The 14,189-nt window shown below is 38.0% G+C and overlaps 1 protein-coding gene across 9 annotated transcripts in view; it reads left to right on the top strand.

Moving 5' to 3' along the window:
• The window catches only part of STRBP (spermatid perinuclear RNA binding protein), a 139,569-nt gene that overhangs the window by 102,697 nt on the left and 22,683 nt on the right, over nt 1-14,189 (top strand). For 8 of the 9 annotated variants that reach the window (XR_004483011.2, XR_004483012.2, XR_007478093.1 and 5 more), the window contains exons 8-12: nt 426-537; nt 1,205-1,302; nt 1,501-1,612; nt 11,997-12,089; nt 12,481-12,680. Coding sequence is in view for 6 of the 9 variants with exons in the window: in XM_033427236.2 (XP_033283127.1) it covers nt 426-537; nt 1,205-1,302; nt 1,501-1,612; nt 11,997-12,089; nt 12,481-12,680 (615 nt within the window). In the remaining 3 variants the exon portion in view is untranslated. The remainder of the gene's footprint in view (nt 1-425; nt 538-1,204; nt 1,303-1,500; nt 1,613-11,996; nt 12,090-12,480; nt 12,681-14,189) is intronic. The other variant, XM_033427239.2, reaches the window with a different exon arrangement.

The raw sequence follows: 14,189 nt of genomic DNA, 5'->3' as shown, positions 1-14,189 counted from the left end.
GCAGGATGTCTGAAATGAAGTCTTACTGTGGTTTGAGTGCTTCCTAGGTTAAGTGGGAGATATAGGTGGGCTGGGTTTGAACACTGATTATTTATTGGCTATTACTAACCTATATGAAGGCTTGTTAAAACTTTGTTAAGTCAATTAGATGACTGCAGTTTCTTAAGTAATCCTTTCAGGGTAAATAAAAATAAAGTTTTGGTGACAAAATGTCTTCTGAATATATTATCTCAAAAATGGTTGATTTAAACACTCTGGCTGGGGTAAAAGTTGATAATCAAGTGGGAAAAGTTAATTGGGCCCTAAATGTTAAATGGACTTTAACCTTTTTGGCCTCCATTGTAGATAGAAATGTCAGCTCACATTTAACTGGAATCCTTTTAACACTTGGTGCATGTACTAATTTGTAATTTAATATCTTCTAGCCACTAGAGCTTATATGTGAAAAGTCTATAGGTACTTGTAATAGACCTTTGGGCGCTGGGGAGGCCTTGAGACGAGTAATGGAGTGTTTGGCATCTGGAATTCTACTTCCTGGTAAGGGTTTCAAACTGTGGAGGCAGAAGAATCAGAAAAATTTCATTTTAGTTTAGTTTCCTATTATGTGCTAAGTTTGTCCTCTGCCCAGGGAAATGATGTGTAGGAGTTGTTTTGCTTGGAATTTTAGCAACTAGAATGCTTGAATGTTGGAGAAGTGCCATAAAACTCTCTCTCAATAATTGTAATTTATGTTCCATATGTACTAACATAAAAGGTACTAATAAGATATTGTGTCTGCTATGAATTTGCTTCACCTAGAGCTTTGAATTTGAAAATGTTTATGTTGAGTTAAAATGTATGAAGTTCATTCTGTTTGCAATCTGGTGATTAATTTGGAAAAATTCAATTTGGTCTTATTTTCCATATGTAATCCCTTTAAAGATTTGGGATGATTCATCATGCCATTTCTAAATTCTCAGAGTTAAAACCCAATTTCGACCTTAGATATACAAGTGACTTCTAGTAAAATAAGGACATTTATATGCTAACATACTGAAAATGAGTGTCCTTTTTACTCCATTTAAATTGAGGAGATTTTTAACCTCGTTCCTTAGTTTTTTTTTTCTTTTTCTCTCCATTCTTTTCTTTCTATTTTGTGTTAGTTTATTGAATTCTAAACTCAGTTCTGAATGATACTTGAGTTTTTCTTTTGCCTTTGCTAAAGGGGGTCCTGGTCTTCATGATCCTTGCGAGAGGGACCCAACAGATGCTCTGAGCTATATGACCATCCAACAAAAAGAAGATATTACCCACAGTGCACAGGTATGAGATGGGCCATATCACTGTGGTCTATTAGAGGGATATCGTGTAATTTATTTAAACACTTTATTCTTGCCTGCTGTTAGGGACTTTTGTCATCATAATAATAGTATTTGATGAATGTGTTTTTAGCTAGATGTTCTAAGGGCTTTATGAATGAAACATTTGAAATTTGAATAAATACTATCTTTTGTTCTTTAGCATGCACTCAGACTATCAGCCTTTGGCCAGATTTATAAAGTGCTGGAAATGGACCCCCTTCCATCTAGTAAGCCTTTTCAGAAATATTCCTGGTCAGTTACTGATAAAGAAGGTGAGTGTGCAAGTTTTTTATTGGGGTTGGATGTGTGCAGTGATGGAGATGGCCATGGGATGCGTCTCTTGTTAGAGCTGAGAGAACTTAATTTTTAACCCAAGTCATATAAGAACGTTTATTGGTTTTCTTCCATCCCATTAGTGACATCAGCTTGCTGTCATTTATTCTTATTAGTGATGAACTCATTTGGCTATGTTGATCAGATTCCATTACTGCATAGACTTAGGGACAACACTTTGAGAACCGCTGGTCTGAGGCGAAGAGAAAAGTCACAAACGAGGAGGAGACGTTGTCACGGTCACTCATCAGTTTGATGATCTTGTCATACTTGGAAGTGTTAATGTAACCAAGAAAGAGAAAACAAAAACATAGAGGAGGAGAAAAGTGTATTGGAAAATTCAGGACTGTCTTCCATTTGTACTAGTCTGTGTGAACTCAGATTAGAGTTTCAGCAGAAAGAGCACAGGCGTTAGTGTCAGTGTGACCTGGTTCCAGTCATAGTGCCCCTGCTTACTAGCTTTAGCTCTTGAGCGATTAGTTCATCACTTTATGTACTGATATTATTCCAACCTTATTGGCTGTTGTCAGATTAAAATGCTCAATTCAGTGCCTGGAAACAGTAGATACTCAAATGCAAATCCACTTACTCTTCTCATTATGCCACAAAAAACATTCCTCCCTCCCTCCCTCCCTCCCTCCCTTCCTTCCTTCATCTCTATTTATACTAGAAGGTGGGATGTTTAACACCATATTTTCACCTGGGACAACCCGCCTACCACAAATGATATTATTATTCTAACAATTTTGATATGACAAAAATAGTGGAATGGCCCAATCTATTTATTTAAACACTGGAATTCCAGTGGGTCTAAAGACTTTTCAGGGAGTCCACCAGATCAAAATTATTTCATAGTAATACTAAGGCTTTGTTTTTTCACCCTTTCCACTCTGTCTTTCATGAGTGTACAGTTGTCTAGAAGCTGTATATGACCTGTGATGGCATCGTCACTCTGATGGCTAATGAAATTTTTTGTATATTGCGTTAAAATTTTTTTGTTTTAACTTCTAATATGCTAAATATTGATAGATATTACCCACAAAACAAAGTTTTTTGGGTGCTCAATAATTTTTTAAGAGGGTAAAGTGGTCCTGAGACTGAAAAGTTTGAGAATCACTGCCTTACACTGTAAACTCCTCAAGGGTAAGGAATCCTCCAGACCTCACCACATAACTATTACAAAACCAATGCTCAAGAAATGTTGTGGAATGAAAGCTGTTTTCTTCCAGAGGGTGCTCACACAGCAGCAAAGAATTTTTGAAAGAGATTCACATAACCATGTCTCTGGATTGAATGACCGAATAAATATATAATAAATGATTGAATAAATATGTCTCAAATATATGTGTAGATTCTTATGGTTAATAATGAAAATTTTTATTTCAGTCACTGAATTCATAGCAGTTCTTTGGGTTTTGTATTTTTTCTTTCTCTAGATAGTAAAAGTATATCTATTGTTAACGTGACTTAGTTTTTTATGGTTTTTTTTTGTTTTGTTTTGTTTTGTTTTTAACATCAACAGTCTTTCTCAAGAGTTTGGGAACTGCTGGTCTGTCAATTTATAGCTTAAAATAGAACCAGACAGTTGGTGTTTCCATTTGAGCCCTGTCAGTTACTAGCTACATGACTTGGGCAGGTCACCTACACATTCTGTGCCTTAGCTATAAGATGAGGGAGCCAAGGTCATTGCCTCCAGACACTTGCTGCAGTCTTCCTCATACTTTCATGTTTTTACCACCTAGCCTCCTGACATTTGCTTTTAAACTTTATTCTTAGAATTCTTGGTGATTTCAATATGCATTTAGATGATTTTTTTTTTTTTCAGAATTTTGACTTCTTAATTCCTTGACTTCTTCTCCCACAAATACCTTGTTTTCTACCTTACCTCAGGTGCCCATTCTGTGGACATATCCTAGACCTTGTCTTCAATAACTGTACCTGTGCCCTGTCCCTAATTCATTCTCAAGAATCCCACTTTGTAAACCGCCTCTCATCATCATACTGTCAGGAGCAGTCCTCCTGCCCCAATTCTCGAACCTCACCATTGATTCTGTTAACTTTTCTTAGTCCCTCTCCTTCCTCATGTACTCACTTCTGTCCCTTCTCTGCTTATATTCACGTGGTCTGTCATTAATAATCACGCCCTAGCATATACCTTCACTTTGTTGATCCTGTCTTCCTGACAGCTCTGGTTGAAATCCAACTGTGTGCCTACACCAGGTTGTTGGACATCGTTGGAGAAAAAAATACATAGTCATCTTAACTGTTTTCCCTTTAAGTTTCAGACATTAACCTTAAGTAGACTGTTTGTGTTGGCTGGAAATCATCCTGTAAAGTCTAGAGTTCCCCAGTTTTCCTAGACAGCTGTTGCAAATCTTCTGTCATTTCACACTTCCCTCCCCAGGCCTCCCTCTCGTCTGATGACCTTATTTGCTCTAAGTACTCATGCGCTTTGCTTTCCCTCCCTTGACCGAATAAAGACCAGCCTTTCTGCTTGTCCACTATATCACATTCCCTTTTGTCTACAAATGGACATTATTCTAGCAGTTCTTTCTTTCCTCACCAGCGTCATTTCCTCCTTTTCTGCTTTTCTACTGGATCATTCTCATCAGCATAAAAACCTGCTATAATGCCTCCCATTTGAAAGACAAAGCTTAACTCCCCCTTGATTCTGCAGCTTCCTCCCATTTCTCTGCTCCCCTTTATAGCAGTACCTTCAGAAAGAGTGGCCTATTGTTTCTTTCTCCTTTTCCACACTTTCTTTAAAACTTATTCTAGGGGCTTCCCTGGTGGCGCAGTGGTTAAGAATCCGCCTGCCAGTGCAGGGGACACGGGTTTGAGCCCTGGTCCGGGAAGATCCCACATGCCGTGGAGCAACTACGCCTGTGCGCCACAACTACTGAGCCTGTGCTCTAGAGCCCACGAACCACAACTGTTGAGCCCACATGCTGCAACTACTGAAGCCCTTGCTCCTAGATCCTGTGCTCCGCAACAAGAGAAGCCACCACAATGAGAAGCCCGCGCACCGCAACGGAGAGTGGCCCCCACTCACCACAACTAGAGAAAGCCTGCGCACGGCAATGAAGACCCAACACAGCCAAAAATAAATTAATAAGTTAAAAAAAAAACACAACTTATTCTAATCAGCCTTTCTTCCTTGTCACTCTACCTAAGTCTGTCCTGTGACCTTCACGTTATTGCGTTCAGTGGTTAGCTTTCAGTACTCATCTTAGGCAGCTTTTCAGCAACACTGGACACAGATGAACACTTATTTCTGGTATATTTAGTTATGAGATATGGCACGTATATATAAAAGTATAAAATATTTATCATTTAAAAAGTAATTATTTTGGGCTTCCCTGGTGGCACAGTGGTTAAGAATCCACCTGCCAATGCAGGGAACATTGGTTCGAGCCCTGGTCCGGGAAGATCCCACATGCCACGGAACAACTAAGCCCGTGCGCCACAACTGCTGAGCCTGTGCTTTACAGCCCGCAAGCCGCAACTACTGAAGCCTGCATGCCTAGAGCCTGTGCTCCACAACAAGAGAAGCCACCGCAATGAGAAGCCCGCGCACCTCAGCGAAGAGCAGCCCCTGCTCACCACAGCTAGAGAAAGCCCACGCACAGCAGCAAAGACCCAACACAGCCAGAAATAAATAAATAAATTTAAAAACAAGTAATTATTTAACAATTCCATATAATCACCATCCTAGTTAAGAAACAGAACATTGTCACCTTCTCAGAAGCCATTTATTTATCCTGTACATCACCTCCGTGCCCCATGAACTACGATTCCTGATTTTTTGATAATTGTTTCCTTGATTTTCTTTAAAGCTTTTCCACCTTTGTGTGCTTTTTAAACAATTAATTGGATATTGCCTAGAACTTTTTAGAAATGGAATCATATTGAGTTTAATCTTTTGTGACTGACGTCTGTCTGTCCAGCATTGTTTGGGATATATTCATGTTATTGCATATAGCTATAGTGCATTTTTATACCTATATAGTATCCATTATGAATATACTACAACTTATCCATTGTGCTTTTGAAGGACATTAGGATTCTTCTTATTTTTTGGCAGCCACCCACATTGTTGCTGGGAGCCTTCTTATTCATGCCTCCTGGAGTATAGATCCAGGAGTTACTGTGGACCAGTATATGACCTAGGAAGTGGTATATATAGCAATTTATGTTGCCACCAGCAGTGTATGAAAGTTCCTGTTGTTCTGTATCCTCAACAACATTTGGTACTGTCAGACACTTTTTATTTCTTTTTTTTTTTTGCGGTACGTGGGCCTCTCACTGCTGTGGCCTCTCCCGTTGCGGAGCACAGGCTCCGGACGCGCAGGCTCAGAGGCCATGGCTCACGGGCCCAGCCGCCCCGCGGCATGTGGGATCTTCCCGGACCGGGGCACGAACCCGTGTCCCCTGCATTGGCAGGCAGATTCTTAACCAATCTGCCACCAGGGAAGTCCGTCAGACACTTTTTCTGGCGTGAAATACTACTTTTTTTTGACTTCTAGGTCATTACTTTATCTTGGGTCTGCTATCCCACTGCCCTTTCCTCAGCTGTCTTTATTTTTCCTCATCTTCCTGATTTCTGAATATTAGTATCCCAGGGTACAGGCCTCAGACCATTTCTCTTTATTTATACCCATTTAGACTCTTTAGGAGATCTTATCTAGTCTCTCATCTTGAAGTACCTTCTGTTCAGTGAAGATTCCCAAATGTATGTCTTCACTCTAGACTCCCAGCCCTTGACCTCAGCCCCAGCTATGCAAGTGTCTCCTCACTGTCTCCACACGGATGTCTAACAGACATCTCAAACTTAAGATGTCCTGTCCTTACTCTGCTTCTCATCTGTTCTTTCCATAGTTATCACCATCCCAGTCTTTGGAAACTCTATGCATCTCTGTGCTCAGGCCAAAAACCTTCACCCTTGAATCTTCTCTTTCTTTCACCCATATCCAAACCATCAGGAAATCCTAGCTGTTTTACTTTCAAAGTGTGTCCAGTATTCAGCTGTTTAATTTCTTCACTGCTACCATCCTGGCCTAAACTGCTGTCATCTCTTACCCTTGTTATTGCAGCATCTTCCCTATCTGGTCTTCCTTGCCCCTCTTGTCTGTTCTCAACAAAGCAGCAGTCTCTTTTTGTTCCCCTTAACATTTTATCTATAATTACAGATTCATAGGAAGTTGCAAAGATAGTACAGAGAGGTCCTGTGGACCCTTCACCTGGTTTCTTCCAATGGTTACATCTTATGCAACTTATAGGAGAACATGGAAACCAAGAAATTGACATTTATACAATGTGTGTATAGGTTTTATGCCATTTTATCACATTGTAGGTTTGTGTAACCACCATAGCAATCAAGACACAGAACTATTTCATCACCTCAAAGATCTCGTTTATGCTGCCCCTTTATAGTAACACCATTCCTCTTCCCACAGTCATCCCCAAGCCTTGGAAACCACTAACTTTTCTCCATCTCTATAATTTTGTTATTTCAAGGATTTTATGTCAATGAAGTTATCATTATCTGATCTTTTGAGATTCTCGTCCCCCAACTCAGCATAATGCCCTTGTGGCCCATCCAAGTTGTTTGGCATGTGTCAATAGTTTTGTTTCTTTTTGCTGTTAAGTAGGATTCCGTGGCATGAATGAGTCAGAGTTTGGTTTAACCATGCACCTATTGTAGGACATTCTGTTTGTCTCCAGTTTTGGGCTATTACAAATAAAGGTGCTGTGAACAATCTTGTGTAGGTTTTTGTGAGCAATTCACAAAAACGTAGATTTTTGTGTGTTAGATTGGCCAGCAGTTTTCCTTTGTTGTAATGTTTCATCAAGTTTTGGTTCTGAGGTTATGTGGGTCTTATGAGTTGGGAAGTGTCCGTCCTTCTTTTTCTGTTCCTTGGAAGAGTGTGTGTAAGATTGATGTTATTTCTTCCTTAAATGTTTGGAAGAATTTATCAGTGAAGCCATTTGGGCATGAGGTTTTCTTTAAGGAAAGGTTTTAAATTATGGATCTGATTTCCTTAATAGGCATCGAACTATCATCTTCTTATGAGAGTTTTGGTAAATTGTGTTTTTCTAAGAATTTGTCCATTTAATCTAAATTTAAAAATAAAGTAGTTTATAAGATCCTTTTATCTTTTTATTGTCTGCAGTATTGATGTCCTGTCTTATATGTTTTGTACCTCCTTTTTTTCTGATCGCTCTCACTAGAGGTTTATCAGTTTTTTTAGTCTTTAAAAAGAAATAAACTTTTGACTTTGTTGATCATCTCCTGATATATGCTTGTATTTTATGTCATTGATTTCTGCTCTTATCCTTTGTTTTTCCTCACTACCTTAATTTGCTGTTCTTCTTTAAATGTTTTGAAATAGATGAATACATTGTTGGCGTTTTTTTAAGCCTCTTACGTTATCATATATACTATTAAGACTAAGTTCTCCTTTATGCCCAGATTTATGTGCTTTGTACTCTTTTTACATTAGCATTTTCATTATCAGTTAGTTAAAACTATTTTTTAATTTTCCTGTTATCAGTTCTTTGACATGTAAGCCATTTCGATGTCATTGCTTAATTTCCAGACAAATGAGGATTTTTTAGTTATCTCTATTTTTTTAATTTTTTAAATAATTTTTTAATCTTTGGCTGCGTTGGGTCTTTGTTGCTGCACGCGGGCTTTCTAGTTGTGGTGAGCAGGGGCTACTCTTTGTCGCGGTGCACGGACTAATTATGGCGATGGCTTCTCGTTGTGGAGCAAGGGCTCTAGGTGCACAGGCTTCAGTAGTTGTGGCACTCAGGCTCAGTAGTTGTGGCTTGTGGGCTCTAGAGCGCAGCCTCAGTAGTTGTGGCTCACAGGCTTCGTTGCTCCATGGCATGTGGGAATCTTCCCGGACCAGGGCTCGAACCCGTGTCCCCTGCATTGGCAGGCAGATTCTTAACCACTGTGCCACCAGGGAAGTCCGTTATCTCCTTATATTTGAGCTTATTTATTCTACTGTGATCTGAGAACATGCTTTGTGTGATTTTTTTCCTTTGGTAGTTCTTGAAACTTCATTTATGGCTCAGCACATGGTCAGTTTTTATAAATGATTCATACTTTGAAAAGTATGTATATTCTGTAGTTGGTAGAGCCAGAATATTCTTTACATGTCAGGTTGCATTTGTTCATTGTGTTGTTCAAATCTTATATACCTGTATACACACACACATACACACATACACACACACATACCTACATACATACATACATACATATTTTTTTAACTTGTTCTCTTAATTACTGAGAGAGGTATGCCAATTCCCCTCTATTGTGGATCGTCTGTTTCCCCTTGCAGGTCTGTCAGTTTTTAATTTCTACAATTTTGGCTCTTTTATAGTTTCAGATTTTCTGCCACAAATTCTTCTTGATTTTTTATTTTCATTTTGAGCATCCTAATCATTCTTTTTAATAAAGTTTGTTTCTGAAAGAATGCTTCATCGTCTGGGTCTCTTTGGGATCTGTTTCTGTTTTCTGCTGCTTCTCGTGATTTTTGATCACAGTATCTTGTCTTCTCATGTACCTGTGTTTTGTTTTTGTTTTGAGTGATGGAGACTTAAATTTAAAAATTTTGGAGGGAATTAAAGCTTAGAGTAATGATATAGTGCTCCAGGGAGGATTTATATTTGTTTCTGGGAGATGACTAGTGGAATTGGCAATCTGGATCATATTAATGCAATCAGGGATTAAGGTGATTTGAAGGTGGGCTTCAGTCCTTCTGAGATCCAGACTATTTCTACTTCATTTACTTCTAGCATGTGGCATTGCAGAGGCCCAACCCACAGCGTGGGGAATTCACCAAGCCTTCCCCTTTTGGAGGTCCGTAAAGTCCAGTTTTTGACCCCTGAGACCTGGGGTGCCTGAGGTGCTCTGTTCAGTTCTTAGTGGCTTCTTCTGGATGTGCAAGATACCCCCAGGGGAAGTGTGGCCCCCAGAGCAGGGTTTCCTTTGTCTCTCGGATCTTGACTCTATAATTCTTTGTTGCCCAGGAACAGACATTTGGTCCATCTTTTCTGGTTGCTCTCATCTATTTCAGTTGACTTACTTTCTCGTACTAGAAGTGGAACTTGTGTATTTTGCAGAAGCTCCTCTGGTGACTTAGTGGCAGCTAAGGTTGAGAGCTCCTGCTGCTGCTCATCTTCTGCTCCTGTCCTGTCCTCGTCATGCCACTCGAACCACTCAGGCCTGTATGCTGTTTCTTAGCATGTTCCTGCCTTAAGACCTTTGTACTTGATGTTCTCTCTTCCTGGGGCTCTTTCCCCACATAGCTGAATAGCTTACTCTTTTACTTTCGTTAGATCTTCATCAGAAAGCTACCTTATCTATAAGTGATACCTTTCTGACGGGCATCACATGTAAAAAAAATAGCAACACATCCTCCTCCGTAAGCCTCTTATTTTTCTCCATTGTGCTCGGGACCATATGACATGTTGGGCTTAGTCTCCACCACCAGATGCAAACTCTTTAAGAACAGGGACGTTGTTTTGTTCTCTGTTAGATGTCCAGCACCTAAAATTGTCCTGAACATAGAAAAACTATTAATATTTGTTGCTGGATGAATACATGAATAAAATTGTAATGAGGATGATGAAAGTACAGGCTTCATAGGGTGCTTGTGAGGCTTAAATAAATTAATTCATATAAGGTATTAAGAACAGTGCCAGGCATATGGTAAGCCTTCACCTATTGTTTTTAAAAATTGTTGCCTCTGAAATGGTCACTTCTTATTTCTAGATACTGTAGATGTTGAAAACAACTTGCTTTTTGTAACACAAGCCCATCCCCCCCCACCCCGCTGCTCCCCCCCATTACTATTATGATTAGCTCCAGATTTTACAGCCCTTGTCCAAGGGCAGGGATGGTAGAATGAAGCTTAATCCATGCACCACTGTTCACGTAGCTGGAGGATTTAGAGAATAGATCCATACGTCTAAGCCAGCTGGTGAATTCCAGGCAATCAGGGAGCAGCTTTTAATGTAACTTAATGAGTGGGAGAGTGATTGAATAGATGTTGTTCCTTTTTAACTTTATCTCTTAAAGACTGCATTCTGGGAGACTGGCAAACTCACAGTTTTATGTAATGCAAATGAAATACAATACTAAGCACATATAAGCAGATATTGCCATCTGTTGAAGAGAGCACATCAAGATTGATTGACCTGAGTGGTAAGTATTGACTCAAGCAAATGCTGAAGTCAGTGTTTACCCCAAGGGACAATAAATCTTGATGATCAGAGAATATGTAGTTAATCTCAGTGTTATTACAAGGTTTCACTAAGAAGTATCTGGAAATCTTATGGCATGAATCTTTTGAGCATAACTTTCCTTTAGGAAAAACCCAACAACCAACTTTTACGTTGAAAACACAGAGTTCTTTAAAGTAGTACTTGGACAGGTTGATGAGCTTTTCTCTGATTGTTTTTATCTTGGACAGCAAAGCTCCTGCCTTATGTCTTGACGGCATTATTAACTAGCTGCTTTATCTAAGAAATTGAGTAATATTAGTTCAGTTAGTTTTTGTTCCATACCCATTATGTTGTTTCTGAGTCTTACGTTAGATAGTTTATAAGATACAGACAAGGAGAAAATATCTTTGACCTTCATGGAACACTAAGGAAACACAAGGTCTCTGTATATGAAATAGGCAATGACACAAGACTACGTATGACACTTTATATTTCTGATACCATAGAAACTCTTCTAAAAAGTTGAGATGAGAGGGAAACTGAAGAAAACTTCATGGGGAAGATGAACTGTAAATAAAATCTTGAATAGAAATTTGAACAGGCAGACAGAAGAATATGTCATAGTATGAGAAATAATCAGATTTCCATAAGCAGAATATTTAACATGTGGACTTTAAAAATTAATAGTATAATAAATGTGAACTTATAGAAATATTTGAAGAGACATAAGTGAAAATAAATCTTACTGCCACAGATAACCACCTTTAACATTTTGATACATCTCTTTCCAGACTTTTTTCTATTTATGCATATACAGATGTGAATATTATGCATAGATATTTGTATGTGTATATGTGAATAAATGGGAAAATAAATATTTATAAAAAGGGATAATATTGTTTCATAAAGATTCACTTAAAACTTTTTGCTGTTACAAGATTATAAATATTTAATTTATCAGTGAAAGGGTCTTATGGTCCTTGTGATTCCTAAGATTTTTCCTTCCTGAACATATTAGGTACATTTGGTAGAGTAAGTAGAATCATTGTTTTGACTGATAATGAATCTCTTATAATTGTTTAGGTGCTGGGTCTTCAGCTCTGAAGAGGCCATTTGAAGATGGATTAGGGGATGATAAAGATCCCAATAAGAAGATGAAACGAAACTTAAGGAAAAGTGTGTAAAATCTTTATTCTTATAGATGTTAACTAGAAAGGATTTATGTCTCAGGAAAATAAAAATTAAAAAGTGATTGATTTGATTGATTTGAATTGGAGTTTTAAGAAACTGATTGAATAACTTTTGTTTCCAAGCATCATTTGCTTAAAATGTACTGACAAACTAAAACTAATGTATAGCTATGGTAATGCATATTACTTTTACAATGATGTTACCATAATTATTTAAGCAGTAGTTTTAGAATTACTTACGAAGTGAAGTTAATTTATATGTGCGTTTTGAAATTCTTTTTTAAAATCTGAATTTATAGTGGTCACTAGGAACCTACAGAAACATAGATTAAAGCAAAATGGTTTAACTTCTGATCTTATTCCTCTTTCTCTTACAGTTCTGGATAGCAAAGCAATAGACCTTATGAATGCACTAATGAGGCTAAATCAGATCAGGCCTGGGCTTCAATATAAGCTCTTATCTCAGTCTGGCCCTGTCCATGCCCCAGTCTTCACAATGTCTGTAGATGTGGATGGTACAACATATGAAGCCTCAGGACCATCCAAGAAAACAGCAAAACTTCACGTAGCAGTGAAGGTACAGTATTTCTTTTACTCAACAGTGCTTTGTTATTTTATGTTGTAAATAAGGTGCTTGTTTATCTATAGTAAATTAACAGAATTTTTCAAGATTTTAATGACAGTGACATACAGTCTTTTGTCACCTCTGGATCACAAAACTCTTCTTTTTTTGGTTATAAAATGTGTTGATCATATAAAATTTGCAAAACACAAAAAAGTAAAAGAATAAAAACTGTTGGTTGCTTATCTCTGAGGCAGTTCATTAATATTTGTATATAGTATATACTTGCAGTCCTTTTCTGTTTCTTTTTTTTAGGTTGAGCTCACAGTGTATATGTAGTTTTATGCTCTGATTTTTTTTTTTTTTCATTTCACATGTCATCAGTGTCTTTCTATGTTATTAAAATCTTCATAAATAATTTTAAATGGCTGTATGATTAACATGATATAGATGTACTATTGTTTGTTTAAACATTCCCCTATCATTGGATATTTTGCTGTTTGCAGATTCTGTCATAAATAAATTTAATGTGTTTTTTTTTGCATGTGGTGCCTTTTCTGTATTTCAGAATATTTCCATAGAGAATAAGGTCCACGATTGAACCAGTCAATTATGCATATAGGTTTATAGAAAATTCTTAAATATTGGAATCTCTCCATGACTACATTTGACCTCTTGCAGACAAATGCGAAAATGTCAAAGATCAAGTAGATGGAAGGTTACTTTTCACTAAAGAAAAGTTCTGTTATGTTACAGTATGACATAAGATGTAATTGGTCTGTTTTCATAGTCATTCCAGTTTGCAAGTATTATTAATGTAGATGCAAACATTATCCTAGATGCTAAGGATACAGCAGTGATCAAAATAAAGTCCTTGCCCTCCTGGAGCTTGCATTCTAGTGAGGATAGAATGGGGAGAAAGACAGCGGGATATACAAATGGGTCAATTATTTGTCAGGTAGTAATAAGCACAATGCAGAAAAATAATAACTAAGCTGTAAAATTATAGAACAATATGTTATGTTGTTTACAAAAGGGGTACTTTTTAAGTATGTTGAAATAGTATGAGTTTAAAATGAGGCAGAGAAAGAAAACTAAGAATGAGGGAAAAAGTGAATTTAGGAATAAGGCTAAAAATACAGTTTAATAACTTAGCTGTAAAGTATGCTGAGAATGAGTCACAAATTTGGATCTAAGTTCTCTAGCATCTGACCCAGAAAGCTTTTGAAATATCAATATCAATTCACTGTCTATGACATAAGAACAGAAGGAGGAGTGTGGCTGCCCAGCAGCACGTACCCTAAAATGATGAAGATTAGTGGCCAGTCTTCCCTTTCCTCCTCTAGTCCTTTTTCCTGACTGTCCCTCACAAAGGACACCTTTAAGGACATAATCAGCCATATTCCATGAAAAGAATCTTAATCATTGTGGGGAAAAGATCGGCTGAAGGGGACAAGGGGTAAAGCCCCTCTGCAGAGGTTCCGGAGCCATCGGCTCTCTACTGTGCGGAAGCCACGAGTATGA

This window comes from Orcinus orca, chromosome 6 (assembly GCF_937001465.1).
Source record: "Orcinus orca chromosome 6, mOrcOrc1.1, whole genome shotgun sequence".
Taxonomy (NCBI): Eukaryota; Metazoa; Chordata; class Mammalia; order Artiodactyla; family Delphinidae; genus Orcinus; species Orcinus orca.
The sequence above is the reverse complement of the archived record's forward strand: the minus strand, read 5'-3'. Positions and strand labels throughout refer to the sequence as shown.